Here is a 22398-nt window from a genome sequence, read left to right as displayed (position 1 = left end):
TCAGGCAGATGGTAGTGCACTCCCATCACTATCCTTTTCCCCTTTATACATGGAATTTCTACAAATAGGGATTCCAAAGTGTGTTTCTGCTCCTGTAGAATTTTCAGTCCATTCGATTCAAGGCCCAACTTAGCATATATGCTACGCCTCCACCAATGTGATCAACCCTATCACTGCAATATAGTTTGTACCTTGATATGACAGTGTCCTATTGATTATCTTCCTTCTACCAGGACTCAGAGATGCCTATTATATCTATATTTTCATTTAGTCTAATATATTCTAACTCTTCCATCTTGTTTCTTAGGCTTTGGCTTTTACATACAGACATTTCAAACAATGTTTGTCATATCTGTTTACAATTTGCTCAGATCAGTTTCTAGTCTTTTAAAACCATCTTCTGTTAATGTTCTACTACATTCACCGGTAATCTCTCAATTGGACTGCAATTCATTATACCAAGGTATCACCCAAAAAGAACTTAGAAGACTGCAAATCTTCCAAAATACCGCAATCAAACTAATATATAAAGCAAAAAAAATTGACCATGTTATGCCACTCCTAATAAAATCACATTGGTTACCAATTACTTCTAGAATCACTTATAACTGACTTTCAAAACAAAAAACTCACACTTCCCAGGATTAATTGATAGATTAATCATCCCCTACTGCTCTTCAAGAACACTATAATCCAGCAATCAATTTCTTTTGAATATTCCTTCTCTACATCATTTATTCTATGATACCACCCGGAAAATAATTTTCTCGGTTACTGCCCAAACTCTTTGGAACTCTCTCCCATTATACCTACAAGAAGAGACCAATTTTGACAAATTTAAAGCAAATTTAAAAAAAAAAATTATTTAGGGATGCATACGACCTAAAACACCCTAATTTCACTCAGATTCCCTTGAATGAAGAGCATATCTCCCTTCCCCCCCCCCACTATGCTGACTTTTTTTGTTCTTCTTTCCTATCTCAATTGTAGTTCACCCGTGCTTTCCATTTGTCTCAATATGTGTAATGTTTTTGTCTTAGTTATGTCTCCCCAATGTTTTTAAAATTTTTGTACTACAGTTCTGTACAGCACTTAGACAAGTGGTTCTCAACCCTGTCCTAGGGGACCCCCCAGCCAGTCAGGTTTTCAAGATATCCCTAATGAATATGCATGAGAGAGATTTGCATACCTGTCACTTCCATTATATGCAAATCTCTCTCATGCATATTCATTAGGGATATCTTGAAAACCCGACTGGCTGGGGGGTCCCCTAGAACAGGGTTGGGAACCACTGGCATAGACAATTATTTTAAGTGGTATATGAAATTTTAATAAAACTTGAAACTTGATATAGCCTGCTCTGTATTTAAGGAAACCTGGTCTACTGTGGCCTGTATTTCAATCTTGCTATCGGGATGCTCTATTAAAGGTACCTTGTTCTGAAACATGCTTTTTTTGAGCGGCTGTCGTCCTTCCCCCAGTTTCTAGTTTAAAAGCTGGTCTTTCTCCTTTTTAAATGTCGATGCCAGCTGCCTAGTTTCACCCTTGTTAAGGTGGAGCCCATCTGTGTGGAATAGGCTCCCCTTTCCCCAGTATGTCACCCAGTTCCTAACAAATCTAAAACCCTGCACCATCGCCTCATCCATGCATTGAGACTCTGGAGCTCTGCGTGTCTCTTATGTTCTGCGTGAGGAACAGGGAGCACTTCTGAAAATGCTACTCTGGAGGTTCTGGATTTTAAATTTCTACCTAAGAGCCTAAATTTGGCTTCCAGGAACTCCCTACCACATTTCCCTATGTCATTGGTACCCACGTACCAAGAGAGCAGACTCCTCCCTATCACTGTCTTAAAATCTTACCTAGGTGATATGTGAGGTCCACCATCTTTGCACCAGGCAGGCAAGTGAACAAGCGATCCTCACTCCCACCAGCCACCCAGTTATCTACAGGCCTTATGATTGAATTTCCCACTATAATGGATGTCCTAACCCTTCCCTCCTGGGCAAACACATCCTCAGTGTGTCCTGGTGGGCAGGTCCTGGCTACACGATTGCCTCTTACTTCACCAGAGTGGTGCTCTCCTTTAAGAAGACTTCCCTCCTCCAAGGAAGCACAGAGACTGCCAGACTAGAAGTGGGGCTTCCCTACAATGTACAACTCTCCCATTAATTGTGAGCAAATTGAATTGTGCTTTACTAAATGCAGCAATTTAGGCTTTACCAAATGCAACTACTATTGTCTAAATTTTGTACATGCAAACACTACGATTGCTCATGCTGCGAACTATTCAAATGTCCTTCAATTAAAGAGCTCAAATGAAAACTCATTCAAATGTTCCAATAGTGTGCTTCTGTGAATGTTCAGTCCTTCGAAAACGCAAGCTCAGTGTTCATTTGCTTACAGCATTGTTCACATCAAAGCTTTTGTACTTATCTTGCAGCACTATCACAGAACTTTAGAACAGACACAGCTGCTCAAAATTGCTCAGAATCAATCAGTTCAGCTGAAGCTGCGCCAGGGAATTACAGGCTAAACAATGTCTCTGTAGGTCTCCTCTTTGTATCTCTCTGTCTCTCTCAGCTCCTCCAAGTCTGCTACGCTAGCTTCAAGAGATTGGACCTTTTCCCTGAGTACTAGGAGCTCTTTGCACCAAGCACACACATAAGACCTCTCACCAACTGGGAAATAATCAAACATGTGACACTCGTGCAAAAGATTAGATAGCCTCCATCTTGCTGATGGACTGCTACCTGCATCTTAATATTGGTGATTTCTTTAAGATCCTTAGGGAGTTGGAATATGTATACTAAGGCCCCTAAGATTGCTAGTTATATGTAATGTGACCAAACATAAGGAGCATGAGCAGAGCACATTATATACACAGTATGATGCTTTCAAGCTAACATAGTAACATAGTAGATGATGGCAATAAAGACCCAAATGGTCCATCCAGTCTTCCCAACCTGATTCAATTTAAATTTTTTAAATGTTTTCCTCTGAGCTATTTCTGGGCAAGAATCCAAAGCTCTACCCAGTACTGTGCTTGGGTTCCAACTGCTGAAATCTCCGTTAAAACCTACTCCATCCCATCTAAACCCTCCCAGCCATTGAAGCCCTCTCCAGCCCATCCTCCCCCAAACGGCCATATACAGACACAGACCGTGCAAGTCTGCCCAGTACTGGCCTTAGTTCAATATTTAATATTATTTTCTGATTCTAGATCTTCTGTGTTCATCCCACGCTTCTTTGAACTCGGTCATCGTTTTTCTCTCCACCACCTCTCTCGGGAGAACATTCTAGGCATCCACCACCCTCTCCGTAAAGTAGAATTTCCTAACATTGCTCTTGAATCTACCACCCCTCAACCTCAAATTATGTCCTCTGGTTTTACCATTTTCCTTTCTCTGGAAAAGATTTTGTTCTATGTTAATACCCTTCAAGTATTTGAACGTCTGAATCATATCTTCCCTGTCCCTCCTTTCCTCTAGGATATACATATTCAGGGCTTCCAGTCTTCTGGCGCAAGCCTCCTATCATTTTTGTCACCCCCCTCTGGACTGCTTCAAGTCTTCTTACGTCCTTCGCCAGATACTGTCTCCAAAACTGAACACAATACTCCAAATGGGGCCTCACCAATGACCTGTACAGGGGCATCAACACCATCTTCCTTCTACTGGCTACTCCTCTCTTTATACAGCCCAGCATCCTTCTGGCAGCAGCCACCGCCTTGTCACACTGTTTTTTCGCCTTTAGATTTGTTATCGCAGGCTGTTTACTCACTTGGGATTTTTTTTTTATATATTAATTTATTGTGATTGTATCTTACACTGATCTTGTCATGCTTAGAGGCTGTGTGTATTTGTACCTTCATCGCTTATGTACAGTCTTTAGTTAAGTTTTGTTAACCGCATCAAACTTCACGGTGTATTGCGGTATACAAATAAAATTGTATGTATGTTAATGTTTAATTTTTATTATTATTTTGTAATGTTGTAATTGGTAGGTTACCCTCCAAGGATTTCTTAGACTATTTCTTAAGAGCTAATTACTAGCTAATAGAGATTAGCTAATTGGTTCAAGGACCTATAAATCAGAGATCAGGCCAGGGGTGGGTAGGAGTTGGGGTGGCTTTATCCTAGCAATTTTAAAATAAAAGAGCCTATGAATACTAACTGAGACTTTCTATACTAAGAAAAAAAATCTAATCCTAAAATTCTCTTGCTAAGTAATGCAGTACTTTAAATAAAATAAATAAGTTCCATTCTCTGGAGGGACTTGAAAAGAGGTGCTAGATTCATGTTTATTTGTAAGCATGAAGTTAGAGAAATTCTTGTTTATAATTGTAGGTGCAAAAGGTGAACAAGGGTTCTTGGGCTTCATTGGCAGAGCAGGCATTCCTGGTGACAGAGGGCCTGTAGGACCCAAGGGTGACAGAGGAATTTCTGGTGAGTAGCAAAAACTGTACAAATTCACATTTTACAGACCATAATATTTCATTTTCTTTTGATATGGACAGAAGTAGGTCCATGTGGTTTTTATCTGCCTTAATTTTTCTATATTTCTGTGAAGTACTAAAACCTGGCCTGTATATGCGTTCAGAGGCTGCAGATTTGCTTAACTCAGATGGTGTCAAACATCACGTATGATAGTTGGTTTCATAGGATTGAGGAATTTAACACGGTAGGTATTCCTGAGTCTATCTTAGGTTTTCAGTGAGGCCATAGTTTTCTCATAGCAGTTCAAAAATAGATGCAGGGCTGCAGCCAAGTTTCTGAAATTCACCAGTACTTCTGTGATAGGTTTGAAAACTAAACTTTCTTATGTTTCTGGATAATTTTGGTTAATTTAGTTTCATTCTTTTTTTTCTCCATTTCATTATTTTTCCAATCACTCTTTCTTTTTTTTTCTCCTCTTATTTTAATTTAATGTGAGCATTTATATTCCACTTTCTCTTTCAGTTCAAAGTGGATCACAAAATGAATATTTTACAATTGTCTTCAAGAATATAAAAAATACAAAATCATAATGCTGCCCTATCAATCACATTTCCCTACTGCTTACAACATCAATGGACTCAAAAGGGATAATTCTACAAAGGTCACCCAAAGTTAGGGGCGGGATGATGTGCATTAATGACCCCTTTTACAGAGCTGTGGTAGTGATTCCCCTGCAGCAAATGCACTGAAACTCATTCAATTCCTATGGGCTATGGACTATATCCATTATTCCCCAGTACATGGCACTTACTCTAGGATTGATTATTTTTTTGTTGGTAAGGGTTTTCTGCTCCGGGTACCTACAACAGGGATAGAACACATTACACAGTCGGATCATGCTTCTGTCTGGATTTCTCTGGTGGGCTCCGAGGGGACCCCAGGGTTGAAATATTGTAGGCTGAATGATAGTCTGTTGGAAGATAGGGAGCTGGTAGAGAAATTGTGGGTTATTATCGTGGACTTCTGGAGTTGAATGGGGAGGAGCAAAAAAACCCAAGAAGCTGGGAAGAGAATCAGTTCGATTGCTAGGCAACCGAGGACAAAAGGGGCTCTCGGGAAAGACAAGGCCATAATGGCAAGATTAAATTAATTCTTTGCTTTGGTCTTCACCAAAGAAGATATGGGGGAATTACTGGTGCCAGAAATGGTATTCAGTTCTGATGAATCAGAGAAACTCAAAAAAATCTCTGTAACACTGGAAGATGTAATGAGTCAATTTAACAAATTGAACAGTACCAAATCACCTGGACCAAATGGTATACATCCCAGAGTACTGATAGAATTGAAAAATGAACTTTCAGAGCTATTAGAAATTTTTAATTATGGATTAAGAACTGGTTGAAAGACAGAAAACGGAGAATAGGTTTAAATGATCAATATTCTCAATGGAGAAGAGTAAATAGTGGGGTTCACAAAATCACACAACAAAAAACACCCACACAGCTAAAATTCCAGTCAAATACCACAAAAGCTGTGTATTGCAAGAGAAAAAGCCTCAGAACTCTGTCAGGAAGGACACCCTTCACTAACTGAAAAGGGTAGGTAACTTCATAGGCACAAAAACCTCCTAACTTCACTGAAAGTTTGAAAACAGGCAATGTTTGAATTCTTTTTTAGACAGTCATTGAAATGTTGCAAGCCACTGAAACATTTAAATGCAAGGACTTATCTTAAGCGTGTAATCTGGCACAGGCTCCAGACCCCACCAACGATGGCCAAGTGTTTCACTCATGGCTGCTTCAAGGAATAGGGAGGATAGAGCTTGCAATCTGCACTCAGTGTGTTCAGTCGTGGGATCATGGCAGGAAATTTGAATTCTGGCAGGAGTGTCCGTTGGTTTCAATTTTAAATTCTGGTGGGGAAGTCTGTGGTCACTTTCTGAATTGTTTCAAATATAACAATGAGATGGAAGCAGTAGTATAACAAACCACTTCCAAAAAAATCATGGAGAAAACCTCAGTGAAAAAAACACCACTAGCAGAGCACAAAATTATATGCCTCATTGATTTTAATGGAAAGGATGAAATTAGATAATTATAACTTACCAGTACCTGTATAAAGTCATATATCTGTATGAAACAAATATAAGTGTGATATATAGTACCAGTTAATAAATATATAAATCATTTAGATAATATTAGCTGTATAATTTTATGTCCATTACTTATCTCTGTAAAACTACAGTATATAAAGTTTTAGTGAATGTTATAAAAATATCTGTAGAAAGTTGTATCACCTATCTGTATAAATGTAGCTACCTCACTTGTTACAGATTATCTTCATGAAATTATACAATTGTAAAGCTCACTGTGTAAAGCTGATGTGATTAACATTATACATTATATTATACTGTGTATATTGTTAATGATGCTGGACAGCATAGCATATCTGTAAATTATTTCATTTTCATAGGTTTTCAAGGCCCACCTGGCTCTCCTGGCCTTCCTCCAGAACCCCTGACTATACCGAATGAGCGAGGTCCTCAAGGTTCTCGTGGCATTGTTGGACCTAGAGGAAATCAGGGTAAAATTGGGCCACAGGGACCTTCAGGTGATCCAGGTATGATGTGTTACCTTCAAGCATTTTATTCTATCATAAGAGAGCTTATTACTGTCTAGTGAAATGTGAATAACTTTTGATTTAAAAATTGTTTATTTAAGGCCTGAGAGGTCTACCAGGTAAAGAAGGACTGCAAGGTGTCGGAGGCAAACCTGGAGCTTCTGGAGTAGGAGGGGATCCTGGAACTGTAGGCTTCAGGGGTCCAGTAGGTGATGAGGGTAAGTAATGCTGCCATAACAAAAATGTAAATCTGGTTTCTCTTCCAACCTATTTTGACATTTAACAAAGGCCTCCTTTTACAAAGGTGCGTTAGGGCCTTAACTCGCGGAATAGCGTGTGCTAAAATGCCGTGCGCACTAGCCGCTATCGCCTCCTCTTGAGCGGTAGTTTTTCAGCTAGCGTGCGCTAATCCATTGTGTGCACTAAAAACGCTAGCGCACCTTTGTAAAAGGAGCCCAAAGTCTCTCATGAGAGACTCCTAATGTAATTTTAAAAAGCCATGGAATAGGAGTTATATCATATTGTGGATTGAAAAAAGAATTTGCAACCCGGAAGGACTAGAATAGCCAATATTGTCCAATACAGTAATAAATAAGAATTGGCTAAGCGATCCTTGTCCCTGAAAATATATAAAAAAAACTATCAAAGTGTAAGAAAATAACTAAGCAACTGGTCACTTAAATAAATTATCAATTTATATACTCTTTTTACCCAACAGGAGTGTTTATAGTCTTAGCAATTTTGATTTTTTTTGAAGATTTTTTTGAAGTTTTTTTCTTCTTTTTGTGCACTCAGCATTTTCAAGCACATCTTTCTCACATTGTGATGTTTTTTGGGAGTTTTTCTATTTTTAATTAGTTAATTATTATTGTGATCCTTCCCCTGAACTTGAAGTTTTTTCTTATTTTAGCACTTTTTCACTTTAGCACTTCTGGCCACTTTAAAAAGGACTTAATGATGTATGAGGCGATTCTCATTAGGACTGAGCTTCTGGTGCTAGTCACCTATGAGAAATAGCCTGAGCCTATATACCACACGTTACCCATTTAAGGCTCATACTGATGTCCTTCAGTGCCATTTGTTATTATTTCTTATTTATTTACTTATATTGATAATTTATTTAAGTGACCAGTTGCTTAGTTATTTTCTTACACTTTGATAGTTTTTTATATATTTTCAGGGACAAGGATCGCTTAGCCAATTCTTATTTAATATTGTGGATTGGACATTTGTTCAAAGATAGGAAACAGAGAGTGGAATTAAATTGTTCTTCATGGTAAAGTTCAAGAACCAGTGGTGCCTGCCATTTACCTTAAGTACCATTCTCTAATTCTTTTACTCCAGTAGATGCTTTCCTCTGACTTTCTGCCAGTGCTGCTTTAGAACAGCTGTTCTGTTTTCTTAGTGCACTGTGAGATTGAGTTTGCAAGACTGTGAGAATAGCAGGGAATTTGGGCACTGTTCAGTTCAAACTCACTGGGACACATGCAGGAATAGAACAGAATAAAAGAGGGGAAAACTGGATAAATGGAAGATGTCCATGGTCACTGAAGAGATGATTGTATTGACAAATCATCCAATTAAAATTTAAGGGATCCTTTTATTAAGCTGTGGTAGAAAGTGGTTTTAGCGTGCCCTTACACAGGATTTTCCCATGCAGTAAGGCCATTTTTACCACCATAGTAAAATGGTTGATTTTCTATTTCTTTAATTAATGGCTACGTGTTAATGTCAAATTAACAAATCTATACCACTTTTCATAGGAGGTGCATCCAGAATATTCTATGGTGTGGCTCTATTAGCAGTATCTTATATCTAGTATACTTTTCCTGAGTATACTAGATATAAGATACTGCTAATAGAGCCACACCATAGAATATTCTGGATGCACCTCCTATAAAAAGTGGTATAGATTTGTTAATTTGGTAGAGTGTTTCTTTAGTCACTTTGGGTGATAAATTTTTTACGTGTTAATGTCACCATTAGCATATGGCTATTAAAAACAATTACCACATAAGCACATACCGCCACCCATTTTGTAGGCAATAAGGCCCGGGTTCTATAAACGGTGCCATGATCGGCAGCCACACACAAAAGTGGCGCTTATCGCATGTCAATCACGCAAAGGCACCGTTTATAGAATCGCAAATACGTCACAGGTGCTGGAAAATATAGGTCAGGGTTTTCAAGGCCTACATTTCTGTTACAAGAATCGCGACTACCAATGCCTAAGGGTACTTCCAGCGTTAAGCATGTTCTTAGACGCTGGTAGGTACCTTCGTAGTTGTGATTCCAGTGCCATTTGTGGAGGCACCATCTTAATTTTTTTAAATGTGATTTTAATTGCTTTTAAATTACACAATCAATTATTGCGTCAATTAAAGGCAAGTAAACCAATTAAAAATGGCCCCTAATTAGCAGCGCCATTTATAGAATTTGGGCCTAAGAGCTCACACAGTAATCCTGTGCTAATCAGTTAGTGTATATGTCGACGAACTAACTGATTAGCACAGACATGCCCTCTCAACCAAAAAATAACCAATCTTTTTAGCCTTTCTCATCCGAGCTGGCCACATTTTTAGATAGAGTCCTCCCCTTGCTCTGGGAACCTACTGCTTTGTCCAATGATGGTCTCTGTTATCATAATCAGCAAATGAATCCCAAAACCCTTTTTTCCAACCTGCATCCCATCTTAACCCTTTATATGGCATTGTTGCTCAGAAGCAACATGTGTTTTCTATGGCTCTTATGGGAGATCTGCATCACCAAATGCCTGTTACTTGGCACTGTTGCTCTCATTCAAAATCAAGACATTTTTTCCTACAACTTTTCACCATCTGCCAATTAAAGGGTTAAAAAATAATGAAGTTCACTGCTATATGTTGTAATCAGACAGTTAGCTGCTTTCTGATCATATCAGCTCTTTTGTGGGTCAGTGACATCAGCTGCAGGAAATCCTTAGTCTGACCTCTATATATTCTGAGTCAGTACTGATCATGTGTTTGTAAGCTAATACTAAGAGCCACCACAGACATGTAATGCAATATTTTAACAGGTATTTTCCTCAAGCTGAGGGGCACTTTTAATGTAAGAAAAATTTTAAATATATCTACATTGAAAAAATATAGCAACATAATAGATGACTGCAAAGAACACTTTCCTCCATCCCAGGCCTACTGTACAGTCCTGGTGGTCCATTGGTGTGCTGGGGCAGAAGCGAATCCCACATGCTACTGTGCATGACATCTCCATAACAAAAATAGTTACCCTAACCTCTAGCAAGCTGCTGGAAGTTGTGGCAGCCATTTTAGGACTGAAACGGGCAGGACAGTTTAGCCTTGCTGGCTCCAGTCCCTTAAAGGCTTCCATGACTTTCAGCAGCAATCTCACAAAACTGCCGCTGGAAGTCAGGGCATCTATTTTCACTATGGAGAAAAAATAGGCAAGAATATCCTGCCCCAGCTTGCACTAGGCCACCAGGGGGCTTATGGGTGGTTCATGGAGGGGAGCTTCATCCGTTCAGCAGGAGGGTGGAAGAAGGAAGTAGGAGCTTTTCCAGTTTAGGGGAGGGGGGGTTGGCAGGTGACAGAAGAGGACCACCTCAGGGAAAGGAAGGAATGGGAAGAAGACTGGACATCAATAGGGGGGTGACTGTAGGCTTCCCTCCCCCCCCCAAAAAAAAAAAAAAAAGACAAGATGCAATTATTGATGCCTTTTTTGACCAAAAGTTTTTGGTTTACTTTTGAGTACTACACAGTAATTTAAAGGATAGGGATTCTTTGGCTTTAGCATAGATGGCAGATAAAATTTATATTTGAAAAAGAAACATTTTAAGGATTTTATTAATAAGTACATTGGACCTGAAGTATTTTCTGAGTACAAAACAGTAGAGAAGCCATAATCAAGTCCCATAACATTTTGGTTTTCCTGTCTCTATTCTAATTTTTTTCTTCTATAAAGGCCTCCTGGAGTCATGAGGAAAAAGTCAACATGTTTGGGCCATTATGAATTTCAGTGCTCATTCCTCCCACCTCCCTTTTGCATGTAGAATTATGTACAATGTATTGTAATATTTTACATGGCTGAAATGTTCTTTCTTTTCATTGAAGGGGCCTCTGGCCACCAAGGTCGTGTAGGTCCACCTGGCATGGCTGGCCGCAGCATTAACATAGGCTACCTTTTGGTGAAGCACAGTCAGTCAGACCAAGAACCAATGTGCCCAATTGGTATGACCAAACTGTGGAGTGGTTACAGCCTGTTGTATTTTGAAGGACAAGAAAAAGCGCATAACCAAGACCTGGGTATGTACTGTTTCTATTATCACAATATGAAGATACTGCAGCGCTATTAGTTAACACTAGAGGCAGCAGTGGACCTCTGCTACCTTCAATAACATTTTTAAGAGTTTGTAATTCTTTCTTTAAAGCTTGGATAAATTTCAGATGCAAAGGAAGATGTTACTTAATGAACTTTATTTACTAAATATTTTTTCCTAGAGATACAAAATGAGAAAAGAGACATAGAAAGTCAGGCTTTGTAGCTATATCAGTCTTGGATTTAGGTTTTCTTCTTTGAATTAAAAACTAATGCTAAGTTCATATACCCTCTCCTCCTTTTACTAAACCGTGATAGCGGTTATTAGTGCAGGGAGCCGCACTGAATGCTCCACGCTGCTCCCAACGCTCATAGAGTTCCTAGTGTCGGGAGCAGCGCACAGCATTCTGCACAGCTCCCTGCGCTAATAACCGCTATCGTGGTTTAGTAAAAGGGGTGGGGGGGTAGGGAATAATAAAGTAGGACACTGTTTTTTGTTTTGGGTTTTTTTTTCACTGGAATCCAAAAAGATTTTATTAGGAAGATCGGGGCATTCTGGTCCAAACCTCACTAATTTAGTTTTGGTAGGATTTAATTTCATCTGAGATCGGGAATGAGCAATGGAATAATCTTGAAATACAGAAGCAAATATTGGATAAAATATCGCTCAAATCTGGACTAACTTCTGTAATATAAAATCTGCATAAAATAGTGCAAAACTGAAACCACAGAAAGTGATTCAAGCAGTCTGTTAAAATGCCAACCTTTCAGAACACCAAGCCGTTTCCTCAGGGCCAGTAGGACACTGTTAATGGCATGTTTCAGTTATTTTTTCGTACCTCACAGACATCATTCTATGGGGAAAAAGTATTTATGTAACCAGACAAACACAGGAGCGAAGGAAATTGTTTCTCACTATGAGAACTGAAATAGTGACTTTGGGTGCTACATTTCTTCTGGCCTACCCCTGTAAATGTCTGGTTAAATATTTGGGGATAAATACGTGTTTTACTCACCTGAACAGCTGCGAGCTTTTTCAGACCTGAAGAAACTGGCAACAGGGTATGTTTAGTTAATTTTTTCAAGAACAGCAGTTAGAATAAAAAGGGAATCAAAAGCTGTAAAAATGATTCTGGATGTATTTCATGAAAATTAAGTTTCTCTTCACTTTTGTGGGATTCTTCCTCCCAGGATAGTGGTCTAAGGAGGCTAAAAACAAATTATTTTCTGATTTTGTATTATATTTCCTTTATTTGTATTTTACTGTATTACTAGTACAAGAGTTAATTCTTGTAATATAATTTTAAATTTGATAAATAAAAGTTAAAAAATTAATAAAGTAGGACACAACATATGCTCACTACTACTTTCCAATTTCTTGATAGAGAAGGTATATTAAAGAGATTTTTGAGAAAGAAACCTATCAGCTGATTCTTTTCCTTGTCATCATCAGCAGATGAATCCAGAAACATGTGGGTTATGTCCATCTACCAGCAGGTAGAAATAGAGCAAACTGAGCTTGTTGTATAGGATGGTGAGCTCCTTGGTTATCCAGTATTCTCTGTCTCCAGCAGGCGGATAGATGGTCTCTCACAGGCTCCTGGTTTCACCTTCTGGATGGCTCATTCTGGTTTTCCTAGTTCAGTTGGCCTGGGGACATTTAGGCTCCATGTTTACTTATTCTAGGGGTACATCTGATGGTACCAGATCCCCCCCCCCTCCCAATTTCCTAGCTCCTATTGCTTTCTTCACCCTCCTTACAGCAAAAAAAAAAAAAAAAAAAAGTCTTTATGAAGATAAGCAATTATTGTGCTATGGCCTTCTGATGTGCAGATGAGCACTGATTTTTATCAATGCCTAATTCTGAACACCATTTACTAAACCTGTTCCTTAGGGGCTATGTCCATGCATTGCTCCTGGTGCACACACAAATCTACTTTCCTGCACGCAATTCCATTGTGCCAACTGAGTTATGCAAAGACTCAGTCACATTGTACGTAAGGAATGCTTTTGACCCTTCACTGTACTCCTGCTCAGATTTGTTTCAAATTCTAGACACTATCCACATTGTATTTTAAACGTATGATGTTTTATTTTTACAGGGCTTGCTGGATCCTGCTTGCCACGTTTCAGCACAATGCCTTTCCTCTATTGCAATCCTGGTGACATCTGTTATTATGCTAGCAGAAATGATAAATCCTACTGGCTCTCAACCACAGCTCCACTTCCAATGATGCCTGTGGTAGAAGATGAAATTAAACCCTACATCAGTCGCTGCTCAGTTTGCGAAGCCCCAACAGTGGCCATTGCTGTCCATAGCCAAGACGTTTCCATCCCTCATTGTCCCGAAGGCTGGCGCAGCTTATGGATTGGCTATTCCTTCCTTATGGTATGCATGTGCTTCAGCTCTGCCTAACTAAACAAGTCTGCTTTTTATTATCTTATTACTAAAGCTGTTCAAAAATGGCTATTTTTAATTTCTCTCAACTTGAGTTTTGCTTTTTTTCCCCTAGTATGGTATCTGTACTTGTTAACCCATTTACTGTCTATGAACTGATTTTCTTGGATTATTATATAATATTTCCCTAACCAGCACTGCTACAAGACCTAGGAGGAGAAAGGAGCTGGTGACGGGCATTGACGGCCAGGTGTTTTGGATCTGGGGAACCCAAACAGCATAGGGCTGTGAAGAGGGCAGGCAGTGCTGCAGTGTCACAGGCCTGGAACTAGATTTAAAAACTGCTTTATCTCTTCCCACTACAGGCATCTCTGCTCTAAAACAACAAAACGTACAGGGCACTGCTGCCAAGACAAGAGTAATGCTTTCCATAAAGAGTGTATGGAAGAAGCCATTGAGAAAAGGTTGGGCGAGCACAGGCAGTCTGTTTGGGGAAGCTAAGTGAACAGGGCTAGGGTCAGGATATATATGTGGCTAGGGTGGTGTATGGGTTAAGAGTAGAACAGAATGGAGCAAGTGGGGGAAAATACCTATGCCAATAGTAAAAGGGCAGTGGAGTCCTTCACTATGTGGATCTAGTGCAGCTGTATCAGCTGTCTCCCCAGCACCTCTGTTACTGATGGTATTATGGACCCTGAATATACTCCAGAAATTATATGCCAAAAGAAATCAAAATAATACACCAAATTAATATAACGCATTAAACAGAATTCTGGAAACATACGCAAATGCTTTTAACACTTGGCTGCCTATCAGACCTAGCTCCTTAGTCCAGCATCTTCCTCTTCACCACGTCAACAGTGATGTTCAGCAACACTAATAGAAATCTTGTGGTATATGGCAGCCATAAAATGATTTGCATATCAGGGTGGTTTTTTTGGCAGGTTGCCAAATGGTCACTGGGCTTCAGATCTGCTGGCCTTTAGTTTATGGTTGAATTACCAAACATATGTTTTATCAGTATTAGTCCGAGATCCAGGAATCAAATCCCACTGCCGCTCCTTGAGATCATGGACAAGTCAGTTAACCTTATATAGCCTTGAGTACAAACAGATTGTAAACCCACCCACTCACCCCACCCCCAAGACAGTAAATTATCTACTGTGCCTGAAAGTAACTCACAATTAAGCTACAATTGAAAGAGGCATGAGCTAAATCCAAATCCACAATCCCGTACCAAGCATATTGTAAAGTAATGCAAAACCCTAAAAAAAAAAATCACTCAGGACTTATAAAGCAATTCAATTATACTATAACAGTACTAACCTTCTAGGGGTCATAGAACAAGGTAGCCCGTAAACATTACAGTGGGCAGTAGAACAGCAATACATCTATTGGAAAACTAAATAAGCTGGATTTCTGTGTGGTGTACACAATCAAAGCAGTTTACATATTTTGGATGGGTACTTATTTTACAGATCACAGTTTGGACCCTCAAGTATAGTATAAGTAACCACAAACTAAAAATAGAAATATGTAGACAAAAATTAAACTGAACCCCCAAGAAGCCATACTTTGCCTACATGGCAACACCAGAGAAATAGAAACAGTAACGCATGTTCCTCTGTATTGTGCAAATATAAAGACAGTAGATGTAAATTTCAAAAACATATAATGTAGCAACTGGACTAATAAATAGAATAAAAACAGAAAATAAGGTGATACCTTTTTAACTAGTTTTCAGAAGCCAAAATGTCCTATAAACAGCAGTATACTGTCAAGAGTTGATGGAGGCAGCGTTGGACCTCTGAAAACTAGTCAAAGTTGTATTTATTCCAATAAAAAGGTGTTGCTTCATTTTCCCTTTTTTCTTAACACTTAAAGTGTAGTAACATAGTCCCCACGTTACTTCATCCTAAATTAACAGAAAAATTATTTTTTCTGCCTTTGCTGTCTGGCCATTTAATTTTTTTTTTTTTCTGTGTTGGTCCCAGTCTCTGTTTACTGCTTTCCTGTCTTCTTTTGACTCTTTTCCCAAGGTTCTCCTTTTTTCTCTTCTGTCTTCTTCACCGCCTCCTTTATATCCATCTCCAGCATTGATTTGTTCCTTTCAGCTTTCTTCCATTTTTTTCTGCCTAGCCATTCAGATTTAATTCGCATTATCCAGACTTCAGTTTCCTTCTTTTTACTGTGTCTACCTACAGCTTCTCTACTTCTTTCCCTCACTCTGGCCCTCCTATTCTCCTTCTTACTCGTCAGTCATTTGCTAACCCTTTCCTCTATCTACCTTCTACTGCTTTGGTTTTTCCAGCAGCATTTTTTGACTGCTAAAATACACAGCACACAGATCAGGCATAGTTGTTGCACATTCTTTAATACCACCATTTTATGGGACCCCTGAAGAAGACGTGTTGATCGAAACCTAGACCGTGTTGGGTCCCTTATTTTGTAAAAAGTGGCCCATTTGTACACAGCAATCTGTTTTGTTTAAATAAATTTTGCCTGTATCTTGTACATCTGTCTGCAGTTCCTTTCTTTGTCCTTGGGTACCTCTCTCTACTCCTGCCATCCAGCATCTTCTCTCTCTCTATTGCTGCCATCCAGCCTGTCCTCTCCTGTCTTTCTCTTTCTCCCCACCCTTCCGCCATCCAGCATTTACCCCTTTTGCTGTCTCTTCCCTCCATAAAATTAAGCATTATATTATGTATGTTAACCTGAAACCATTCCTGAGCTTATTGGGGGAAATGGGATAGAAAATAAATTACTGGTACCTATCCTATCTTACCCTATTTCTCTGTCCCTCTTCTTTCATCTATCACCACGATGCAGCACAATAGCCCTTCCACTGCGTTTTCCAGGTCCATGCTAATAAACAAACGAGACAGAGATGTGGGACCACAGCTTTCTGCCTGCTTCCTGTGCTGTCCCCTCCTCCTCTGTTGCAAACTTCTGGGACTACTACTACCACTACTATTAATTATTTCTATAGTGCTACCAGACGCACGCAGCAGTCCCTGCTCGAAAGAGTTTACAATCTAAACAGGCAAGACAGACAAACAAAATGTCATGGATACAGTTAAGGGGAACGGTTAATCAGCTGGCTTGGATGGATGGCAGAGGGGAGTACAGGACAATCAAGTCATTGTGACATCACTGATGAGGTTGGCTCTTATTGGTAGAAGTAGGCATTATGACATCATAAGCTCAGCTCTGCTTCCCAAAGACAAACAGGATGTCATGGATACAGTTAAGGGGAACAGTTTATCAGCTGGCTGGGTTGGAGGGCAGAGGAGTAGGGTTAAGGATTGAAAGCTATATCAAAAAGGTGGGGTTTCAGTCTGCTTTTAAACAAGGAAAGGGGCCTGACAGACAAACTCGGATAATTTATTCCAGGCATAGGGGGCAGCTAGATGAAAGGAACAAAGTCTGGAATTGGCAGAGGAGAAGGGTAACGCTCTAAGTGACTTATCTGAGGAACGGAGTTCTCTGGGAGGTGTATAAGGAGAGAGAAGCGAGGAGAGATATTGAGGGACAGCAGAATGAACACACTTTGGGGTCAGCAATAAGATCTTGAACTATATGCAATGGCAGATAGGGAGCCAGTGAAGTGACTTAAGGAGAGGGGTGACAAGAGCGTAGCGAGGTTGGTACAAGATGAGTCGTGCAGCAGAGTTTTGCACAGATTGCAAAGGGGAGAGGCGGCACTGAGGGATACCAGTTAGGACAGTGGTTCCTAACCCTGTCCTGGAGGACTACCAGGCCAGTCAGGTTTTTGGGATAGCCCTAATGAATATGCATGGAGCAGATTTGCATGCCTGTCACCTCCATTATATGCAAATCTCTCATGCATATTCATTAGGGCTATCCCAAAAACCCAACTGGCCTGGTGGTCTGGATTGGGAACCACTGAGTTAGGAATAGATTGTATTAATCTAAGCATGAGTTTACGAGAGTTTGGACAAGAGTCCGTGTAGTGTGCTTAGAGAGGAAGGGGCAAATTTTGGTGATATTGAAGAGACAGAAGCAACAGGTCTTAGCAGCTTGTCACAGGAACCATTAGCAATAGGCAGAGAGCCACAGTCCCGCCCCTGAGCCTTGTTTATTTATTAGTGTAGACCAGGGGTGGGCAACTCCGGTCCTCGAGGGCCAGAATCCAGTCGGGTTTTCAGGATTTCCTCAATGAATATGCATGAGATCTATTTGCATGCACTGCTTTCAAGGCATATTCATTAGAGAAATCCTGAAAACCCGACTGGATTCCGGCCCTCAAGGACCGGAGTTGTCCACCCCTGGTGTAGACCCAACCAAGCACAACAGGAGAGCTATTGCACTGCATGGCAGCGGTAGATGAAAGGGGAGGGAGAGAAAAACTGTAAGATTTGATGAGAGGCAGTGGGTTCAGATAAGGTTGCTGTTGGGGCTGCTCCCCAAGCCTCATATACAGGACACCTATGTGGGAGAGAAGGCCAAGGAATACAGAGATGAAGCAAAAACAAGGGACCAGAAATAGGACACTGTGTCAGCTTTTCCATATAAAAAAACCCAGAAGCAGCACAACCCACATCACCACAAAAAATAAGCTTAATTGATATTGGTAACCAAAATCTTAACTCCAGACAAAGCCTTTTAGATTTAGTACTAGTTAATTGGATTTTTTTTTTTTTTTTTAACTACTTCTACAGTTAACACATGCAACCAAATTAGCAAAAAACATTCTAGGAAGCAATTTTCAAACAGCACTTTTAATGGTTTACTTTCTGCACATTGGTTACCCGTTGAACATAGAATTAGTTATAAAATCTTACTTTTAACCTTCACAACAAGATTAAATAATCAACCGGAGTTTATTAACAGACTTTTAATTCCTTATAATTCTTTAAAATCACTTAATTCAATGTCACAAAATCTTCTCGTCATACCTTCTTTAAAATTAATCAACACGTTGCGTTCCAACAACTTTGCTGTCACCGCCCCTACTCTCTGGAATTCACTGCCCAATCATTCAAATAAAAATTAAAAAAATTTTTGTTCCAGGATGCCTTTGAACAATAACTGTCCTCTTAAGGACAAAAACAAACAAATTTTATCACCTTTTACCCTAACCTATTGTATTTTCCTTTTTTGTTTTGCTTTTTCTTTCACAATTGTAGTTCTTCCCTTTCTTTCCTATTGTTTGAAGTAAGTCCATATGTCTTATGTGTTTTATTAAGCCACTTTGGTTTTGTCTAGTATCCCTGATTTTTAAACTGTTGTTATGTAAATTTTATATTGTACACCACTTAGAAACCTGATTAAGCAGTTTAAAAATTTTTTTTAATAAACTTGATAGAAGCTAGCCATGTGCTTTGAAAATTGGCAAGTTCAAAACGAAAATCCATATGCTTTCTACCTGCTGTTTGGGCTGATAGCCGAAGGATAGCAAAATAGATGTATGTTTGAAATCAAATGCATCTATAATGTTTTCCTCCCCCTGACAAAACACACCAGCAGGAATGCCTCTTTTAAATATAGCTGAAACTACACACTATGAACATTTCTCTGCTCAAATGTACCTAATGTCTGGCTAAAGTACACTCTTAAAACTGCAAGGCAACTCACTTATCCAAGGTGATACTGTTAAATAACTCTTTCACTAATCACCTTATTTCTTTATATAAAACACTATTACTTAATTCAACAAGTAGCTGATGTAGTTAAGTGAACACTCAGACCCACAGCTGAGGTCCCAGTGAAAAAATCATGGAGCAGCTGCATAGGAGACCATCATAGTTGTTCACAGTCTCACCCACCATACAAAGACTAAATAACATAAAATCAAATAAAATGAAACAAAACATCAACTTAACTTTGAATGGTGTGGGCAATTAGCACAACTGCTCCGGGCTCCTCCTTTATTCTCAATACCGACCCCCCAACCTAGGTTTCACCCGCTGGCTTCTTCAGGAATGGTGCGGCACAGACATGGAGTCTTTGTATGGTGGGTGAGACTGTGAACAACTATGATGGTCTCCTATGCAACTGCTCCGTGATTTTTTCACTGGGACCTCAGCTGTGGGTCTGAGTGTTCACTTAATTCGTTAAGTAATAGTGTTTTATATAAAGAAATAAGGTGATTAGTGAAAGAGTTAAAGTACACTCTTGCCATTTTTCAAAGGCATCTGCCATGTAATATTGTCTTCCCCATATCAAACTATGGCTTTTCAAATCCATCTACATGATGTTTTAACAGAGGAATAAAGCAATGGTTAGTTATGTTTTATTAGACTATGGCAAGAGCCAGCATGGCAGGCAATATTTAAATATGGCCCTCTCTGCTTTTTTTTCCTCTTTGATACAGCACACTGCTGCCGGTGCCGAAGGGGGTGGGCAATCGCTGGTTTCTCCTGGAAGCTGCCTGGAAGACTTCAGGGCCACTCCTTTCATTGAATGCAACGGAGCTCGAGGAACTTGCCACTACTTTGCCAATAAATACAGTTTCTGGCTGACCACGATTAACCAGACGTTTCAGAGCTCTCCATCTGCTGATACACTCAAAGCAGGACTGATCCGAACTCATATCAGCCGCTGCCAAGTCTGTATGAAGAATGTGTAAAAAGCCCCCACCCCAGAGAATAGAGGAGACACAGCCATTATTTTCTCCTTTTTAGAACAAAACATTTTAAAAATATATTTTGGTGCTTATTTTTAACTTATTACCTCAAAAGCTGAATCAGATATCTGTCTTAATTTAAACACAAAACAAGAAAAAAAATACTAACAGATATTCAGCTCAACTACTTGTTTGAAATGTCCTTTTCTAAGACAAAATCTGATTTGCTTACTGTACTAACTTTTCCAATCATGAACAAGCTTGTCTTTTCTTATATTAATTATTTTAAGTTTATTTCATGTTTTATAACCATATCAATATTCCATTCAATCTGTTCACTAACATATCTGGCTTTATCGGTCAATAGAAACTTCACAGTACTATAGTAAGGGTACAAAAATGTTGTATAGCATTGGCAAACTTTTTTTTTTTTTGCGGAGGGTGAGAGGGGTCAATTTTGTTATAATAAAGAATACACACCTTACTTGGTTATATTATTTCAATTATATATGTTCTGCTACAGGAAAAATGCACGCAGGCTCCGAGGGGGGGTTTGGGGAGGAAACCCCCCCCCCCCATTTACTTGGAAGTGTTGGCACTGCCATTGGGGGGTTTGGGGGAGGGTTAAACACCCCCCCCCCCATTATAGAGGAAAGTGCAATTTTTCCCTAAAACTGGGAAAAATTACAGTTTCCTCTGTAAGTCGGGAGGGGGGGTTCCCCCCACCCCAACAGCAGCGCCAACACTTCTGAGTAAAGTGGGGGGGTCCGCCCCACCCCCTCAAAGTACTTTAACTTTTAATCCAGCGCGCTGACATCCTGCACGCATTTGCCTCTGCTCATTGGTCCGCGCGCAATTGTCTGGCGTGCTTTAGTCCCGTCACCGGCGATAGTATAGTAATATTTGGAGATGTATATTAATAGGCAAGATGTGGCTTCAGCAAGTCAGAACCTGTTAGGGGAAGCAGTTTTCCAATAGGATTTATTAAAGTCCCTATGCTTTATCGTGGTCCCCATCCTACCTCTGGCCATCTGTAAAAGGCTCTTCAAATTGGTAATGATCACATTATTGGTATATTTATTTTGTTCTGACAGAACATATTGTGATTTAGGCATTCATAAATGTTAGTGTTCTACCACCATCCCTTACCAATTTGTACCCATTGCTAGGATCTTTTTTTGTAATAATTGTGAATAAAGTATAATTTTACACAGTTTATTGAAAATGTGTAGCTTTACCATACTCTTGTTTGATATTAAGGGTAAAGGATGCAGAGAACATGGAACATGTATCTTTTCTGTCAAGATATAGATAGAGGTATCTTTCCCTCCCTACCCTCGCCAGTTTGAGCAGCACAGCTCTTCATTCCCTTGGCGCTCCCTCAAAGCAAAGAACTACAAAACCAGGAGAAGCAAAAAAAAAAAAAGTGACCCCTTCATGTTGGGAAGTGCAATTCGTAAAAGACTTTTTACATATACAAGAAAAGGGGAGAAATCCATGTATAGAGAAAGATAACTTCTCTCCCATTTTACTTATTCAAAATAAGTTGCTATAGTTGAAATTGAGAGAGTTTTGTACAATTTTACCCAATCACACTAAGAGCCATTGACCAAGGGATTACAGCTAAAGGTGCTTAGCAAAATTTCTCATACTCTTTAAGTATAGATTTATAACAAGTGACTTGTTCTCTGGAGTGGATCAAGACAGTAGCAGCAATGCTAGAGTGGCTTTAAGGATTAGAGGCAGTCGAAGCCGAAATTTTGCACTAAGACTGCGCTCATCTGCACAAAACAGCCAAGAGGCCATTCATAAAGTCTAGTTCATTGAGCCCATGCCATTCCGATTGTTTCTAGAATCTGCAATATTTGTCGTTGTAGTTATACAGTGATGGTAGGGAAGAATTGAAACCTTTGCCATTCATTCATCCCACCAACAGAAATATTTGCTTTTACCAAGCTTACTAGTTGGAAATAATTGATTGTTACTTGCCTAGATGTGTATAAAATCAGGTGCACACATCCAGACTTCCTCTGAGTAGGTAG

The 22398-nt window shown here is 39.5% G+C and overlaps 1 protein-coding gene across 3 annotated transcripts in view; it reads left to right on the top strand.

Annotated features, from left to right (window-relative positions):
* The window catches only part of COL4A2 (collagen type IV alpha 2 chain), a 426713-nt gene extending 405141 nt beyond the window's left edge, over nt 1-21572 (top strand). For all 3 annotated transcript variants that reach the window (XM_033949645.1, XM_033949646.1, XM_033949644.1), the window contains exons 43-48: nt 4347-4445; nt 6909-7055; nt 7157-7273; nt 11165-11356; nt 13472-13758; nt 20105-21572. In XM_033949645.1, coding sequence (XP_033805536.1) covers nt 4347-4445; nt 6909-7055; nt 7157-7273; nt 11165-11356; nt 13472-13758; nt 20105-20359 — 1097 coding nt within the window. In that variant the 3' untranslated portion in view covers nt 20360-21572. The remainder of the gene's footprint in view (nt 1-4346; nt 4446-6908; nt 7056-7156; nt 7274-11164; nt 11357-13471; nt 13759-20104) is intronic.
* The last annotated feature ends 826 nt before the right edge of the window (nt 21573-22398 follow it).

This window comes from Geotrypetes seraphini, chromosome 6, assembly GCF_902459505.1.
Source record: "Geotrypetes seraphini chromosome 6, aGeoSer1.1, whole genome shotgun sequence".
Taxonomy (NCBI): Eukaryota; Metazoa; Chordata; class Amphibia; order Gymnophiona; family Dermophiidae; genus Geotrypetes; species Geotrypetes seraphini.
This window is presented reverse-complemented; position numbering and strand designations above follow the sequence as displayed.